General features: G+C 42.7%; 1 protein-coding gene across 1 annotated transcript; it reads right to left on the bottom strand.

Moving 5' to 3' along the window:
• Nucleotides 1-2,012: 2,012 nt before the first annotated feature.
• On the bottom strand, nt 2,013-18,947 carry GEMIN5 (gem nuclear organelle associated protein 5; the record flags this gene model as incomplete). The annotated part of the gene is made up of 27 exons (XM_031055202.1): nt 2,013-2,613; nt 3,150-3,246; nt 3,685-4,246; nt 4,845-5,007; nt 5,628-5,885; nt 6,456-6,666; nt 7,435-7,554; nt 7,672-7,819; nt 8,144-8,281; nt 8,565-8,657; nt 8,956-9,084; nt 9,279-9,392; nt 9,880-10,107; nt 10,330-10,501; nt 10,906-11,045; nt 11,149-11,330; nt 11,724-11,797; nt 12,838-12,974; nt 13,587-13,681; nt 14,141-14,226; nt 14,898-15,110; nt 15,720-15,879; nt 16,265-16,397; nt 17,271-17,399; nt 17,616-17,767; nt 18,167-18,348; nt 18,771-18,947. Coding segments are annotated over 27 exons (4,449 nt in total), but the record flags the coding sequence as incomplete, so codon positions are not given.
• Nucleotides 18,948-19,001: the final 54 nt, after the last annotated feature.

The raw sequence follows: 19,001 nt of genomic DNA on the forward strand, positions 1-19,001 counted from the left end.
TACACAGGCTGCACCCAAGCCTTGCAGTTTTGCTGAAGAGCTGCATTTTCCTTTGAAACCCAGAAGAGTTGACTGATTTCCTAATGCCAGCATTTGTGGTTTGCTATATTTTTAATACCAAGGGCAAAGGACAGAATCTACTGTGTATACCTCTGTTTTTTTCCTCTTTTTACTGTACAGAATCTGCAAGGAAGATTTACCTGTAGAGTATTGGGTAGAGCTGAGGGTTGGGAAATGCAGTGAAAATGGACACAGACACGCACGCAAATTTGCAATTTGTGTTTTATAAAGCTTATTTTAAAACTTCTGCATGTTGTGAGAGTGACAGCTTCACCTCATGTGTTGCTTATTTTATCTGTCTGTGGAAATTGCTCCCTTTGATCACTGCAGAGGTTTGGGAACAGATGACATTAAAAATGATCCTTGCAGCTAAAAATATTCAGAGATTTGCTTTAACAACAGAGGGAATGGAGATTAATGGAGCTGATTTGATCAGCACTCCTTAGTTTCTAATTCTCTGTGTTACTGATTTGACCCATGCTAAGCCTCAGCTTTGTTCTTACGGGTATTAAGGAACTGTTCTGGAAATACATTCAGAGGCCCAAAAGTTCACCTTTGACAGGGGATTGGACCAATGCTATGACTTCAGTTTTCTTCAACTTAAACCTACACATTTTATTCATCTCATGCAACACAACTAGGTCAGCATGGACAAATATTTATTCCTCTTCTCCCCCCTGCTTCTCCAGCCCCTAATTTTACAATATGCTTAACAGGTAAAACAGTGTTTCTGATTTTTTTCCTGAGTTTCTGGGTCTTTTTCATTATAAACACCTGAAAAGTAGTTAAGAGGATGAAGAACTTGGGATTCTGACTTTGAAAAACATTCTATAGTATTTTTTTAACAGCTCTGTAATGACATTTCTTAAAAGAACAAACCCTTCTGGACATGTCAAACTTAAAAAATTTTTAAGACTTTGTCTGGCATTTTGAACACGCTTAATCCAATATTAAAGAGTTGAGGTTTAGAGCTGGTATTTGAAATGTTTGTAAAGACTAGTTTTTATTTTTTGTAAAATAAATTTTTTTAAACCAGGCTTTGGTTTGGATTTTCCATCAAGCACTAGAATTTCCACAACTGAGGCTTTGGAATCTGAGTTTGGGAGATACATGCCTGAAGATGCTGAAGTTTGTTTCCTTTACTATTTAGTGAAATGTCTTTTGAGCTTATTGTACAGTAGCTGAGGAAAGCTGAGCTGTAAGAGCTCTGGCAGAGCTGTGTTCTCTCCCTGCTGCTCTCTCAGCACAGCTCACGCTGGAGCAGTATTCCTGCACTGCACAGTGGCCACTTGAAGGGACAAACGTGCGTGTGAAGTTTTCTGCTCATCTAAACTCCAGTGGCTCCTGCTCTAAGTGCAGGAAGGCAGTTTGGTGAAGCACTGGCTCCCCCGCCTGGTTTTCAGGTGCTTTGTACAGAATTTAGCAAATTCAAATTGGTGGCAACAGTGCCTCTGTAGATGTGTTTAATCAGTGATGTTGTTCAGTCTAACCCCTGGCTTTCACCTGCTGCTCTTGAAGTTGTTCTGAGGCTTTACTCAGCTTGAAGCAGGAAATCTGTCAGAATTTAAGTATGCATTTTGGCTGGAAGAATCTGGAACAACTTTTGATCTAAAAATCCCTTACTCCTCCTTTTAATTCTTAAACAATAATCTTTACTGTACTTGAAACTTTCTAAATTCAGGATGAACGCTTTCCCCCATCAACTTTTGCTGCATTTAAAACCTTGCTTCTAAAAATGACTAAGACAGATGCTATGCTCACTAAGGCTTATGCACACTTGTGCTCTTCATAGAAGTTACCTTTTCTAACACGACAGACAAAGCCTTTAAGTAGCTGTAAGACTGGTCAAAATACTGCATGTTCAAGACTGCAAAATCCAAGACTAGTTTTGGCACTTTCTAGAATAGCACCATTCTAGAGAACTTATTTCTATACATCAAATTAAATACCAATTCATGGTTGTAGAAGACTTTATTTAAAGGAGAGAAAATAAACTCAAAAAGCTTTCAAGAACAATACTGGCCTAAGGGTCAGTTTGCTCACAGAAACCATTGATTTTCCTGAGGGCAGCTACTCTTCCTCCTCTGCTGAAAGACTACACAGCTGCTCAAAACTTTCTCTTGCATGTAAATAGCAAGAGCTTTCAAAAGCATAGTGTCCAACAAATAAAAAAAAAACTATACGAAAATCAGTTATAACAGTTCACTACTGCTTTTCAGTTTTCTAACAGTCTCCTTAAATAAGTATCAGTGGATGAGCACAAGTGGATGTGTATAAACCTGACATTTGGTATCAGTAACAGCCACAGCCATCAAAAGAAGCCTTCACTTGAAGAAAGAGCAGCCTTAGTGTTCAGTAGCTGGAGGCAGCTCAAGGGAGACACTTTGGTCTCAACTGTCATGTCAAGAATCTCCTGCCAGCCTTTTTGTAAACACCAGCACCACCGTGTTTCCTCAGGAGAGCCAGAGCCTCTTCCTGCAGCTCAGGAGGACACTGGGATCCCAGGTGAAGGAGCACCAGGCAGCACTCCAGCACGTCAGGGAATGGGAAGACCTGCAAAAAAAGGACCACGAGGTGATGTCTACAATTTATATTACAGTTGTTCAGCATAATCAGGCAGCTCTCTAAAGACACTGCTTTGTAGCATTCTCAGAACAGCCAGATGCATTTTCTGTTCACATTTACCCAGGTTTATCACTCTTGCCCAATCACCATGGTTACATGTTGTTGAATGTTATGTGTACTTTCTACAGTTCCTAATCTATTAAAGCCATTTTATAGTTTAAATTTTTGATTTCATTGTTTATAATTTTTTTCATATATAAGTAGCAAGGGATTACTCTTAAAATGCATGGGATGATCCATACAGGCCAGTAGCTTTAGCTTTGCTTTCCAATTGCATGGGGAAAATAATAATTGAAAGAAAAACACCACCCCTACTGCCATGTGTCAGTTCTCTCTCAAAACTGCCACAAGATCACAAGGAATGTCACTGTTCCTTTCCTTTCTGTATGAAAGGGGTTCTGTGATAAGGCTGCCCTTACAGAATGACTTTTTTCAAAACTGCAATGGCTCTTCTGAAAACTTACCTTTAAATTGTCTGGGAATTCAGCTAATTTCTGCTTTGCTTTCAGAAGCTGCTTTGTGAGCTCAGGGAGTGTAACTGGTTGCTTTGCTTCTTCTTTGCTGTCAAGAGAAGAGCAGGTGTCATGAGTAACTCTTTTGTTAGGTGACTGTGCAGCCTCCCTCCTGGACAAGGAGCACAGGAGAGAACAGGCTGAGTGTTTTATGCTCTAGCTCGTTCTGCCAAAGTCCCAAACCAATATTCAACAAAGAAAACTATTAGATCATGCTCAGCCTTTTCATTATCCTCCCCCCTTTCTCAAGCTGTCCTGTTTATTCACTGTAACAACACCTCATGCATCACAAAACTGTTCAGTTGCACTGAGCTTATGCATGTGGTGGTTCAGCCCAGGGGAAATGCAAGATTTCTGAGCTGTATATTCAAGTGTTCCTGGGTGATGGGCTGGAGATTAGAGGCAGTTTAGGCAAAACAAGAAATTTCCTGCACAAACACACAAAAAAGCAGCACTTTTCAACATTCATTCCTGTGCTGAGTCTTACCAATTCATCTGGTTGCTGTCAGAGCATGGTTTGTCTGATTCAGTCTCTGAACTCTGGTCCAGGTTGCTTCCCTGGCTGTCTCCATTTGTGTTTTCCTGGACATTGTTCCTCTGCTGCTGATGCTGGCGGATCATCTCTGCTAAAGTCTCCTGGACCTCAGCTATGTCCCTCTGGGTGTTCTGCAAGGCAGCCATCTCTTCTGAAAGGAGCACTTGGCAACCCTTCGGTGTTGACTGTCTGTCTGCCACATCAACTGAATCAGTTCTTGAGTCACTCTGTGTCTCACACTTGGAAACTTCAGTTGTACTGCAGAGGTTTTCATCCATCTCAGCTGTAGTCTGAACCGTTTCCTCAGGGGCTGGGTCACCTGAAACACAGCTCTTCTCAAGAGCTGTCTGCACACTGGGACCCAACACAGCCTTCTGCAGGCCAAGGGAGACTTTGGGTGAGTTCCACCACAGGTTATAGAGCTGTCTGTAAGCCACAAAGCCCTCCAGACTCCTGCAGGCATCCATGCTCTGAGAGTTTGTGCTGTCCAGTTTGTCTCTCAGGTCATCACAGCCTAATAATGAGAAAAGGATAACAAATAGTTCATGGAACTTTCCAAAGACAATGAGCAGATCTGGTAAATGAACCAGAAAACCCTGGAAATCCAAATCAGGGATCTACTCAGATGCTGGCAGAGCAGTGCACAAACTATGAAAGTAAAAACATTTTTGGCATCTTTGTGAACAAATTACTCTGTTCTAGATAAAATGCTTTTATCAGCTACAGCAAACTTCCTTGGTCTCAAGCTGCAAAACACAAGAGTCACATAATCACAAGCCACAACATAAATGCACTGCATAACCTAAAAGAATAGAGGATAAGTTGAAGTATGTGTTGCTATGAAATGAACACAGCATTCTAGTATCTCCCTCACAGAAGAGAATTCACTCAGTTTCCTACATCACTCCCACCAGGTGACACAGCTGAGCTTCCTTCCCCAGTCAGGAATTTTCACTGCTCAGTGGCCTTTGCACTAACCAAATTCCACAAGTTTCCACAGACATGTCTATGTCTTGCTGCTTCCAAACATGATTTTGGAACATTAATGGACACAGCTGTGCTGGCAGGAAAGAGCCCTGTCAGTGCCAGAAGAGACACAAGGAGAGACTCACCCTCAGGAAGGATGATACTGCAAATCTCCTGCATCAGAGTGAAATTCCCAGCATCAAAACTGCGGGTCACAGCCCCAAGAATACTTTTCACTGCCTCATCCCACATACCCAAGTGACAGCTCAGGGCTGCAAGGGCCAGGTCATGGGAGATATGGAAAAGCACCTAAAGGAAGCACCAGAGAACACAGTTAAAAATGTTACTTCAAAGTGTGAGCTTATGACAACTGTGGAAGAGCCCAGAAGCACATGACTTGACCAAAAGCAATTTTAGTGACAATGCAATTGATACAGTCTCCTTCATGCAGAAGACAGCATTTCTACATCACCTGGAGCTGTAAAATCAGCCACTGTGCTTGCCTGTGTCTTCAAACAGATGAGAAGGGGGAGCAGTGACTCACTGTGGTCACAGAGAAGAGCTGCAGGAGCACCAGTCTATGGACAGACCTTGCAAACTAATTTCACAACAAGCAGCCCTTCCTCCCCTAACAGAATCACTGCTGAGACTACTCAGCTCTGTCAATCACTCCCATCCAGCACATCTCAGTGACCTCAGTGCTGATCCCAACACCCTGTGTCAGTTCTTACCCTGCACAGAAACAAACTGGTGGCTACACAAAGCTGTCCCAGCAGCTGATCATCTCTCTCCCAGACTAAAACCCCATCCTACAGCAGAATGCAGACATCAGCTCCCTGGGAATAACTGCTGCAACACCACAGAGTGGCTGAGTTTACTGCCCATCCCCAAGTAAGGATTTGTGCCTGCACAGATCAAAATCCATTTACCTGCTTTGGGTGTGTGTTGCTGGTTGAAGGAGGATGCTCAATCCTGCCAAGCTGCTCCTGTGCACAGGTGGCTTTTTCAGTGGTGTCCATGCCCAGCACATTCTGCCACACTTGTGTCACCATGTCCAAAAATGGGGCCTCTCTGTTCAGCTCCCAGCTGTGGTAACAGGGGGGCACGGGGCTCTTTCGCTCACAGGGATTCCTCTCACTGAGGCAGCTGCAGAGCAGCTCGTTCAGGCAGAAAACCAGTCTCTGTCCCTTTAACAAGGAGGGAAAAAAAAAAAGCACTGAGCTGTTGCAACCATAAAAACAATCCCTTGCTGACCACAGCAGGTAGAGTGACTTCAGAACATCATGCCTGGGAGCAGCTCCTTGGTGATAGAGCCTAAGGGAAGTCAGAGGGAAACCTCAGAGCAAGCCAAGGTAGCCACCTGCTTCTCAGTCCACAAAAACATTTCAAATCTAAGCCTCCAGCAGCTGGACTTCCAGTTGGCTCATTTGTTCCTTTAAAATAAATAGCAAATACTTAATTTCTTCCTTTTCATGATCAGTATTACATTTAAAAGATTCTTAGAGAAAGAAGATTTCTTAAAAGAATCCCACTTTTCTCTATAACCTCCCATATAACAACAAGCACAGAGTCTACAAACCCCCCCACCATGACCATTCCATAGGGTCATTCCAATATACTCCTAGAAAAATATTTTGAGGCAAAACCAGCCCAAAGGACCACCTGTGGATTATTAAAAAATGGGAACTGGTGCCAGGTTATGTCAATCTGTAGAGAGACAACACTGAAGAAGGTGGAAAGGAAAGGACCAGACTCACAAATAAAGTTTTATGCTGCTGAAGGACTTCTTGAGCTCCCACCCAATTCCTGGATAACAGCAGGTCTTGGGCACATCTCAAAGACAAAGTTGCTGACAACTCCTCCTCCCCAGATATCAGAGCAAGCTCAGCAGCAGTTTTAAGAGATGCCACATCCCCCTTTTTTGACAACACTTTAACTGCATCATAGGGTGAGGAAGCTCCCAAATAACTGAAAAAGACAAAAGCAAAACAAGTTGATTGGTACTAAAATAGTTTTTAAGTTGTACTGCAACACAGTAGCACAAATACACAAATGAAGATGACCCTGGATTTTCCATGGGTTCTCAGAGCTCTCATCACTTTTTGTTACCAAAGTTTACTACAGACATATATAGTGAAGAATCTGATGCAAAGCCACACAGCCTCAAAGTCAGGACTGAAATCTCTGGTGGTCTGCATGCCACACATGGCTTGGATGAGCAATAAAACTAAACACAAAGGTTATATGCAGCTGTTTGTCCCTACTGCATTTCTCTGGGTTTCATTCAAATCCTTTCACAAGTGAGATACCCATAAAAATGCCAGAACTGAAATCAGCATCAAGCAGAGGACACTACTCCAGCCAAAATATTTCAAGGGGTATTAGTAATTTTGGTAGTCACTAAGTTAAAACACTCCAGCTGGAGCAGGATAACCCAATGACCAGGATATTAGCTAAGGCTTTTGTAGACAACCCAATCTTAGCCTTGCTAAACTAGTTTCCAAAAACTTCCAGTGGAAACAGATGGCTTTACTGCAATATGGCATTTAGACTTTCTGCTCTAAACTGCTCTCTGGAGCTCCTCTTCCCACCTACATTAGAGGAAATTTTGTGAGATCAGGCTCAGAAAGCACCTCAGACAACCAGACCAGTTAACAGATTTCAACTGATACAAAACCAAGAACGTTCTTTGTTTGGGGCATGGAACCAATTCTGTCTTCTCCCAGTAGCACTCACCATTTGGCAGCCATGGAATAATGGCCATCTTTCTCCAGCAGAGCTGCCCAGCTGGTGTAGAGCTCCTTCAGAACTGGATCTTCTGGTCTCAGCCTGGCCTTGGCCATTACAATTGCTTCTCTAATGCACACAAGGGAAACCAGACAGTGAAAAGAGTGAACCAAAGAGTGAACCAAAATGCTCACTCTACTCCACAAAAAAACCAAGATAAAGTGCTAAACATAAATATACAGCAACCTGTAAAAATTGTTTACTTTCAGGAGCTCAATAGCCTCATAGACTTTATGGATGGACAGGAGATGGGAGGCAGCCTTCACATATTGCTCCTGAAAACACAGCTGCTTGGCAAAGGCTTCCACTGTCCAAACCCAGGCCTGGTATCCAACTGCAAAAGAGAAGGCAACACCATTGGAGGCAGTTCTATGACTGGAAGAATTCCTGGGTGATACCATCACTGGTTTCTTCAATATGTACCTCTCTGCCCCAGGTCAGTTTTTTATTTCTTAACCACCCTAACACAAGTCAATGAAGCAATGAACATTCACTGCCAGTAAAGTAACTTAAAAACACATTTAAACCAGCAGCAAGCTGTAAGGACTGCTAACCATATCACAAAGGACTAATTCTGAGTTTCTGTCCAGAACCACCAGAACGAGGGGACCCTTGGCAGCCAATCCCAGCAGTTCATGTGGTGCTAGAGCAAACCTACCCATGGGTGCCATGGCTACCAGCTGGTCTGTGAGCTGCCCCCTCTCAGCAGCTGCCTGGAGGACACCCTTCATGTCTCCTTTCCACAGCATGAGCTGCTGGAAGAGCTCTGCGTGCCCATTCTCCAAGTGGTGCTTTCCTGTTGGAAGCAAAGACACTTCCCATCAGCATGAGTGCAACAGCATCATTTGTCACAGTAAAATAGCTTGGCAAAAGGGAAATCATTCAAGCTCAAGATAAGGCAGGTTTGCATCTGAAAGATGTAAAAATTACCTGGGAAAAAAATGTATATTCTTCTAACACAGAGCTTCATTCTTAATCCTAGGCTGTAATCCACAGTAAAGAAAACTCAAGCATTTTCCCCCATTTGTTTTCTACTTGAATATACCAGTTACAGGGGACATATTCTTTATGCCACTTACCTTCCATATCAATCATCTTGTGCAGAGAATCCCTGTCTGTGAACAGCCCCAGGTGGATGCAATCCTTGAGGTCAGAGGACATATCTTCATTATCTAAACCAGATAAAAAGAATGAATATTTAGGATTTAACACAAAGCTGGGAACAGCAGTGTGCCAAGTCACTGTACCACTCAAGTACTGGCAAATAATTCTGTCTTCTACTTTCTTTCCTGTACAGCAGATTTAACAATTTGCTGGTCAACACTCAGATCTAAGTTTGATATGACACCAAGTCACACTTTTTAATAAAAGTGAGGATTTAAAAAAATGTGCTGTGGTTGAAATCAAGTCCCTGAACACTTGATTTTGAGAGCACCTACCCTTTAAGTATTTTGAATTTTATACAGATACCTTTAGTTTTCAGGCATGCAGCCAGCCTCAAGCAGTCCTGATGCAATTCTTCTTTTGATCTGTGATCCATTAATGTGCTGAAGGGCAGAATAGAACGAGGTTTCCTCTTCTTCAGAGAGGCATCAGGAGCTGAAAAATCAGACAATTTTAGTCACTGTTGCTGCAGTTACAGCAGAACCCCTCAAATTATTTCAAAAGCACCCTTTTCTTTCTCTGGCATTAATTTGGTGTCACATTAGGAAGGGAAGCTGCAGTCAAACGAGTCTAGAATGGGGAACTCTGCCTTGGTACAGGACTGTTAAAAATCCCTGAAACATACTAACTTGGTTTCTCTTTAGGTGGATCCTTTTTCACAGGAGCAGCTTTCTGGGTCACAGAAGGCTTTGGCAAGCTGAATGAAGAATAATCACATGCAGATGAAGATGTATCCCTGGACACTGGGATTTAAAAAAAGGAAAAGCAATGAACGGAAATGCACACAGAATAATTCACATAGTCACATTCTGTTACATTAATTTTGAAATAGACAGAAACCAAGCTTTGCTTTGCCACAGAATTTAACAGCTTTTTAGGGAAAGCAAATATCAAGAAAACAGAGAATTGTCAGAAGACTAAATGAGATGTCAAGAGACACCAATGAAGATCCATCAGTATTATAAGATTTATGAATGCTGATCAAAAATGACATTGTTTCAAGCCAAACACAGTAACTCTGTCCATGAGGGCAGAATCTTGTTATCTAAAGACAGTTAAGTCCCAGACCAGTCTAGAAAATTATAAAAGGCATTCTAGAGCCTGTTTCCTTCAAGTGGACAATTTCAATAAAACGAAACAATGAGAAAATCTGCATGAAAATTAAACTTGGTGATGCTCTGAGGGCTGAACAGTCTGGGAAACACTGAACTAAGATGATTTGATTATTACCAGTCACAGAGACTTTATCAGCCAACTCTGCCTCCTGAGCTTCTTTTTCTCCTTCATGGTCTGACACTCCATTTTCCTCCAGCAGCATTTCCTTCATGCTCTCATCTCCATTCATGGCATCATTTGCATCCTGCTTGCCTGGACTCTTGCCTACAGGCTTTTTCTTCTTCTTGGCTTTGACTTTTGGCTGTATACTTCTTTTCTTCTCTAATTCTATACTCTTTTTGCCTAGGTGCAAAAGGTGAAAAATTTAAAAGTGCAAAATTTAGTGTAATAACTGCCCAAATCTCAGGATCAACATTTAGTTTCCAAATAAGATCACTCAATTTTAACCCAGACACAGTTTATTCCTGAAGAGGAAGAGGCAGATTTGGAATTCAACATGACAACTCCCCAATTCTCAGCTCCAGCATCACCTTCAGGGAAGATCTTCTGTCTGAATACACTCACCCTGAGGAGGCCGTGTGTGCTCCTGCTTGGAGATGTGCCATTTGTGAACAGAGAAATCATCTGCTCCTGTATAAACACAGTCTGGCTCCACTGGTGACCACTGCACACTCAGCAGGCGGCCCTGGTGCCCTCGGTAGTTGCAGAGTGGCTCCTCCTTCATCACATCCCACACCTGGGCAACAAGAAAGAAATGCAATTGCTCAAAGTCACTTCTGCACCTAATACTCTGATTTTCTCATGATTTGCACAGGTAGGACCTTGTCTTTTGGGATTTTGCAGGGGTATTTCAAACACCAACATGCACATAGAGAAAATGCAGAGTTTCCTTTGTTTGCATTGATACAGCTGCACAATATTTTTCTTTTCTAAGGATCCAAAAATGCTAACATGAAAACCTTAATGACAGGACTTAGAAATCAATTCACAAATCACAACATAATCTGCATATCAGAACAAGCAGATGGTTAGCAAAGGTAAACTTGCAGTACTTCAATAGTTTATCTCACAAAAACAAGTTTTGCTCTTGCTGTGGAATGGATGATTTGAAATACAATTCTGAGGTGCTTTGGACAATACCTCTGCAGTGCCATCATAGCAAGCAGACACCAATCTTCCCTCGTGGTGGGGACTCCAAGAAAGACTTGTGATTTTAGCTGTGTGCCCAGCCAGAGTTCGAAAAGGCTCCGTTATTGTCAAAGGATTTTCTGAAGAGTTCTCTGAAAGAAAAAAGAAAAATTATTAAGGACAGACAGAACGACAAAACAGAAATAAACAAAAAAAAAGATGCCAAGATTTGGAATATAATCTGCAAATTGTTACCTACAACACTCTTCAGATTATGTACATAAATGGTGGCATTGATGGAGCCTGAAGCTATCAAATAACTCAGCTCTGGCTGGGTCCCGTGCTCGTGGTGCCAACGAATGGCATTGATCAGTTTGTGATGCTGCTGGATAGTGCAGAGCAACTTCAGGTTTGGTGCCTGAAATATTTCAATTGAGCTGAAATGTAAGAAGAACAGTGTAAGAATTTCAGTAGTTGGTGAAAATGGGAACTTTTTTGTTATCTTGCACGAGCAGAATTGCAGTATGTGAATTAGAGTAACTGAGTTTGTGCTTTCTGGAGTCAACTCAAACCCTGGTTCCACTGATCAGGTAAAGTGCATTTCTACCATGAGTGGATCCTTGAAACAGAATTTAATGTGATAACGAGGATCCTCCATGCCAAGAGCAGCTACAAAAAATAACAACAGGGAATTCTATATTATCATTATTCAAATACATCAGCAGTGAAAGAACAGAGACAAACCAGGGCAACAAAAAGTACTTTTGCTTCACCACAGTGACTGAAGTCAAGATCAGCAGACACCACCTGAACCCACAAGTGGGACATACCCATCCTCATTGCCAAGAGCCAGCAGTTTGCCATCTGGTTTCCAGCTGACCTCTGTGCGTGCAGGCAGCTTGTGCTGCAGAAAGAAGACACAATTATTGCCAAAACCTCTTAAATCTCTCTCACATACATCCAACAGAGCAAGGCTGGCAAGTGGACAGAGCTGCAATTAGTCTGCAAAATGAAAAATCATAACAGTATCCATTGCTTTTGTAGCAGTGGCATAAATCTGAGCAATTAAGACTGAAATTACTGATGCAAGAATCAATGATTGGTTTTTGCTGTTGTTTAGTTCTGAGAAATATTTTGAAGTTTTGTCTGGATTCCAGTAGGACATTGATGTTTCATATTGATGTTTCATATCCTTACACTCCTTGGAAAGCACCAGACATTGCAAGCAAATTCTTTCACACTTCAAAAGAAACCAAAGTTAATTTTTAATTATCCCTGAATTCAGAAAAAAGCTACTTACAATTTACAACTAGATTCCTAAATATGATCATTTCAATGCCTCTGACATTACTCTCTTAACCCCTAGAGAGTCTTAACTCAAGGAAGAAGCCAAAACCCAGCTGATACAAATCAATACCCCTGGACTGACTCCAGCGGGCTTGAAAGAACTGAAGATCAAGCCCACTTCACTTATTTTATACTTTCAACTAAGAAATGACTGATCACACTTGGGAAGATACTCAGTGATCACCAGCCACTCTGCACTGCCTGCAGTATAAATGAAAACAGCCTCCTGCTAAATCATTATTGTTTTTAATGAAAAATTTGTTTTGCCACCCACAGTTTTAAAACCAAACTCTACCCCCCATTTACCTTTCCCAAGTAAATCACAGAGCAGAAAATTAAGCAACTGATGGCAGAAAAAGATGTGCTATGTTGACACCAGGAGAAAAAAATACCAACCACCCTCTTCAGACACAAACATATAAACTCTTTAAATAGTTTGAGTCAGTGTCACTGAAGTTCATCTGTGGAGACTGAGGGGTTCAAGCTTTTTGCTACAGATACATCAAAAAGGCAAAATCAGAAACTTACAACTACAAGGCCATGGAAACTCTGTTGTGATTACTATGAATCCATAAAACCCCTCAAATTCATACTCACTTTGATTGAATTGGTGTCTCTGATGACTTTGTTGATGTCATTTGCTTCTCCATTAAGCTTCCAGGGATTGTGTTGAAAAACAATTCCTTCTCCAGCACAACTATATAAAGTTACAGAGAGCTGTTCACTTTCTTCTCCTATCCAACAGAGAAAAAGAGCTAATTACACCCTGTTCTTCATCACTCTTCACAGAACTAATCTCTCCCACTATAGATCAAAGAATTATTTCAAAAAGGAACATACATCCTTCAATTGCCTGTGGTCCAGCAGCAGGAAATTCTCACAGTACAACCCTCTAAAAGGAGCTCTCATTTGTACCAACAGATCCCTCATAGCACAAAAACAATAAAATTCCCTTTAAATTTTGGTCCCCAAAAGAAAAAATCCAAGTTGTGTAAGAAGGGCTAAAGTTCAAATGGCAGAAACTCTGGAATCTGTATTTGGTTTGATGCAATTGCTGCAGGAAGCCTGTGAAGTTCCTGACCTGGAACAGCCTGAAGCAAGCCCAGAGGTGTGGGGCACTACTCAAACCCATCTGCTGAAGGTACCAGAATTCACAAACTGTAAGAGTTTGTAGCCTTGCAAAACTGTTAAAAGTTCCTCAAACAGAACACCTTCTCAGCTGCTCCAAAGGATTGCCACCAAGCAAATGGGGCTCCTCTCCTAAGAAGGGAGGGAATAGCAGCTTCCTGGCATCTGGGTGCTCTGCATGGACATCCTGCTTTGTCACAAGGTGCTGGAAGACTCACCAGAAATCAGAGGAGGAGTGGGAGGACCCCAGGCTAATGTGTACACTGTCTTCTTGTGGTAAGTGCTGGAGATCTGAGGTGGTTTGTTCTTAGCACTGGGCAGGGAGATAAAGAAGAAGGGGCAGTCAGATTTCAGCAAATGGAAATTAAAAGAAGATAAAGCAACATACTTGAGACACCAGGTGTTCTAAAAGCCATGGCTCAACCAAGCTTTCTTTAACATCTCCTGCAGGACACTACTAAAATTGTAACATAACTGTCCTGGTGACCTTTCCCTCCCTGCTGCTCCTCCTTCCCTGAAAATGCCCTTCAGGGTAAAGTCTTCCTGTAATTGATGTCCTCCCACAGGTGATCACTGGTCATGCCATTTTAAATTTACCTTAAAGCAAGTTCACCTTAGAAGCTCACAGACATGATGCAAATGAAAAATGTAGAGAAAATCCACCTGTTTGACTAATTTGAATTTAATCTTACTCATCTAACAGCAAAGGTATCCCTCAGGAAAGACCACACCAGCAGGATCTGACACTAATGAATTTGAAATACTTTTTTACCTGCTGGACAAGGTGTCAAATATGCCAACTTTTCCATCATCTGTTCCAAAAGCCAAGGAGCCTTCCTTAGTTGGATGCCAGGATAACTGCAAGAAAAATATAAAGAGACACAAAATGACCTAAGTTACAAGCACTTTATTGCTAAATAATAAACAAAAGGAAAATGCTGAAACTGATGAGCAAGGACCTTATATCCACCCTTCCAACCACAGCCACTTGATTTGACCACTCTGCTCTGAGTATCAAAGGCCTTCCCCCTTGCAGTTATGATGGGATAAGATGCAATAAGATGCAAGGGACTAAAATCATTAAAATTCTATTTGATAGCTACATTACAAAACAGAAATAGCTGCCAGCTATTTTACCAGGCAGTAGCTTTTGACCAACCAGTGGTTAAACCCCAGCTGAAGACACCTATGTTGGTTGTATTGGCTTTTTGTATCTGTCAAACTTCCTAGCAGAGCAAGGGCAACCATGGGTGAAGCAAGGAAGGAGGATAAAAGTGAAAAAGTAACATAACAGGCAGCTGGACTTCAGCTTATTTCCACTAGATGTAAATGCAAGCTTCTAGGATTGTAAATAGGTCTAAAAACTTCTTGTCAGATTCTAAAATGTATTGACCACAGAAAGAATTGAGTATGAAATGAACATGGCTTTATCTCATTTTAGTTGGGACAAACCTTCAGAGTGAAAAACATACTTGAAAAAAAAGGAGTGAAAAGGATAAGGGGGGGAAAAAAAGGAGTCCAACACTTACTGCTGTAACCTTGGACTTTATGCTTTGCCAGAAGGTTTTAACATCATAGATGTTGTTGATGGACAGAGTATTCCAGACTCGGATCATGCTGTCCCCGACCCCGATGGCGAGGCAGCCTGTGTCCACGGGGGAGAAGGCAAGGCTGTAGACAAACCCCCCAAGGGAGGGCATGGTCCAGCTGCAATCCAGAGTGGACAGATCCCAGCATTTCACCTGAAGAATATTTGAGGGATGAGGAATGGTTAAATACAGAGTGATTGACGGGAGAAGGAAAAACAAAGCAGAAGTGAAATGAAGAAACAAAGGGTGAAATGCAAGGCTTGGCAGGATGTGATCTGCACCCATGGATTCCACGTCACAGACAGGGCTGCAGTAGCTGCAAGACTGGAATGGACATAATGAATTTATTTTACTAAGTTTCTCTCCTAATTTCAAAACAGGAGACAATCTGCTGCCAGTAGAAGACCAAAGATTAAAAAAACCCCATAAAAATAGATGCATTACTTTCTACAATTAAATTATTTTAAGAAAAAAAACAGGCTTTTAAAAAGTGAAATATAGAGGAAAAGAAGTGGAAAACCTTTCATTAAATGCTTACTATTCAAGTCGAGAATGTCATAAGCATTCACTCCACCATGGTAAGAGACTGAGTTTATAAACTAACATAAACAAACACAACCTGTGCTCAGAACAAATCGTAGAAAATGATGTTATAAAATGAACCCATTTCAAGAGAAAAACCGTGGCCCTAGAAGGGTTAGTCTCACTCAGGCAAACTGCAGTGTAGAGGCATTCCTATGCTAATTTTTAAATGGTTCTTACATCTCTGTCCATTGAAATGGAAAAAAGGAGCTCTCTGTCTTGGTGCTTCACAGAGCTGAGATTGAACACAATTCGGGAATGGTTTTGTCCTTCTGAGGATCCCAGAAGAGTCCATTTGCGTTTGCCAGGCTGGGTCAAATTCCAAAGAAGCAGTTCTCCTCTGCAAAATTGAAATTTATTTAAATTTTTCACTTCAGAACAACCCAGGCCCTATACAGACTATATGACAAATATACCGCAAGTCTACAGGAGTAATAGATTCTGCAGACATCTGTAAAAAGCCACACACCCAAACTCCACCTGAAAACTGCTATTTTGTCCCAATAGATGGGCAAAACCACAATTAGTGCTATTAGCAGTCAATACTCAGATTATTGGCCAAATTATGGGACAAACAGTAACTTTCTCAAAGTCTGAACTCTAACTCTTGGCCCGTTTTCTCCTATAACACTGCAAAGGAGGGAAGAAGGGGGGAGTGTTTTCTACTCAGCACTTCTTCAGCAGGAACAAGTGACTCTGCAGCTGTTGCTGGGTGTCCCACTCACCCAAAGGCACTGGACAGGATGTCTGAGGGGTGGCCAGCAGGCCAGTGCACCGTCAGCCAGATGCGCTCCTTGACCGCCGGGTCCACGGCCCCTCCTCTCCTCTTGGTGGGTGGCAGCTTCAGAGTCATCACACCTGCAGGACCAGGAGCCATCACTGCACCTCACACACGCAAATTCTCAGTGTCTTAGGGTGGAAATGCAAGAATTGTGCACTCATGTATCAATTGTGCATCAAATGCACTCGTGTGGCTGAGTGTGTATCCTATCACCATCTGTTAGAGGTGGAGCAGTTATCCTCAGTTAATTGGGCAGTTTTCTTTATCTCTTCCACAACCAATCCTTCCTCTGGGAAATATCTTCTGTTAATGGGCCAGTGAGTGTCACTGCATGGCTGCTAAAATTCCATCATCCCATTGGGAGATCCTCCACCCAGGGGGAGGAGCCAAGCATTCCTACCTGGATACAATCCGAGGTTTGGAAAACTACAGCAGCCTTTTCCACTGCATTCCCAGAGGAAGACCAGGCCCATCTCCACCACCACTGGACCACATTCAGAGTAAAACTCCACCCTCATACAGGATCCATGCTCCACCAGAACCACAGGTGGCACTGCAGGAGGGCTGAGCCACCATTTAATAGGACTGCCACCAACACCCTGACCCACAGGGTGTCAGGTCATGTTCTGACTCTATCAGTGTTGTTTTGTATCACTGCATTTTTATTTTTTTCCTAATAAAGAACTGTTATTCCTACTCCCATATCTTTGCCCGAGAGCCCCCTTAATTTCAAAATTATAATAATTCAGAGGGAGGGGCTTTGCATTTTCCATTTCAAGGGAAGTTCCTGCCTTCCTCAGAGGACACCTGTCTTTTCAAACCTAGACAAACAGACAGAGGAGTCCTGTGAATCTGCAGCTTTAATTACATTCCCCATGCTTTCAGCACACAAAGGCAAATTGCAGTTCAGGAGTTATTCCACACCTTGTTATTGTTTATCTCTTACTTACTCCTGCCTCTGGTACAGCTCCATATTCGAATGGTTTGATCCTTGCTTCCAGAGGCCAGGTAACAACCTTTCCTTGTGGCTGTGTCCTGTGTCACCTCCCCATTTGGAACCTTGCCCTCTTCTGAAGGAGCTGCTGAACACCATGGAAGTCATGTTACTGCGCTTTAAAAATCAAAGCTTCATAAAAAATGAGCTGAAAATTATACTGATTTGTACCAGAACAGATTTTGTTGAACTTATCACTTGCTTAGCTAATTACTAAGCTTCTGTAAAAAATTCAGTCCTCTAGAAGGACATTTACCTGAACTACAAATTACTCCACAAGTTGTTAATCATGTTCACCTACCCTGGAGCTCATCCTGCCAAGCAGGTAACCTCTCCTCCCCAGGCACAGGGCACCAGGCCAGACCATGGATTTCATCCTCGTGGCCTCTCAGCCGGTGCACGACTTCTCTCTCCCTGCTGATATCAATTATCACCACCATGCCATCCTTGTAGCTGAAAGCAGAGATTTAAATTAATGGAGGGATTCTTGGATGCTTGTGGAATAATATCCAAGGTGATTTACAAGCTCCTTCCAGGGTCATTATTACCCTATTCCAGAGAAGCCAGGCTGGACCATTATACCTTTACAGATTTCTTTCCCTTTGCAAGTTTATCAAATCTAAATGTTATTTCTAATTTGTTTTACTCCAAAATTCCAAATGTTATTTCTAATTTGTTTTACTCTAAATGTTATTTCTAATTTGTTTTACTCCAAAACTAAAAGAACAACCACCAAGACCTCTTAAAATTTACATTTCAACCATGTAGCAAAACCTCACCGTTAAATTCTTGCAGAAGATGAGCGGAAAACAAAACACAAGGAAAACAAAACATTAAATAATGAGCATTTACCCAATGGCCACCAGGTTTTCATGATGAGGAGAACAGGTGAGGCAGAAAACTGTCCTGGGCTCTGGGAAGAACTGCTGGCTGTCATTTCTGTTGTGCCAGTAACAAACAATGACACCTTTCTCATCACCGGTCACAATCAGATCTTTCACAAGAGGGGACCAGTGCAGTGCTGAGATGGCATTCTGAAGAAAGAGCATTTGAAAGGTTTAGAGCTGTTTTACTGCCACCTAAACACACAGAGTAACAGCAGGAAATCATCTGAGAGCAGTGCCCAGCAGCACTTCGGTTTGTCCCTGGGTGCCTCTGTTCATTCAGGTTTTAGAGGATGGATGGAGCTGCTGATGGGCACTCCCGAGCTGCAGTAACTCTTTAAATACACATTTACTCTGTCCTGTGGCCACAGCAATTTGCTGAGATCATTTTAGGCGAGCTGGGTGAAGCAGCAGCTCATTACGGGGATGAACAGCGCCGCGGGCTGCGCACAAAGAGCGCCCGGGAGCGCAAACAGGATTAACCACAGCGGGTTTGAAATTCACTTTTGGGCTGAGCAGCCTCGCCTGCTTTGAGCCCTGAAACACCCGCGAGGCCCTGCCCGTGTCCCCACCTGGTGCAGGCTGTACTCCAGCACCGGCGACAGGGTCCCGCTGTCCCAGATTCTGACGCTTCCATCGTCCGAGCTGCTGGCGCAGAGCCCGCCGTGCCCGGGGCAGTGGCAGAAGGCGAACCCGGAGATCCTGTCCGTGTGTCCGATCAGCTCCCCTGTCGCGACAGTGAGCGACCGTCACGGCCACCCGGAGCCCCCCGAGCCCTCCGACGGCCGCCCGGAGCCCCCCGA

The sequence above is a fragment of the Geospiza fortis genome, unplaced genomic scaffold (genome assembly GCF_000277835.1).
Source record: "Geospiza fortis unplaced genomic scaffold, GeoFor_1.0 scaffold55, whole genome shotgun sequence".
Lineage (NCBI taxonomy): Eukaryota > Metazoa > Chordata > Aves > Passeriformes > Thraupidae > Geospiza > Geospiza fortis.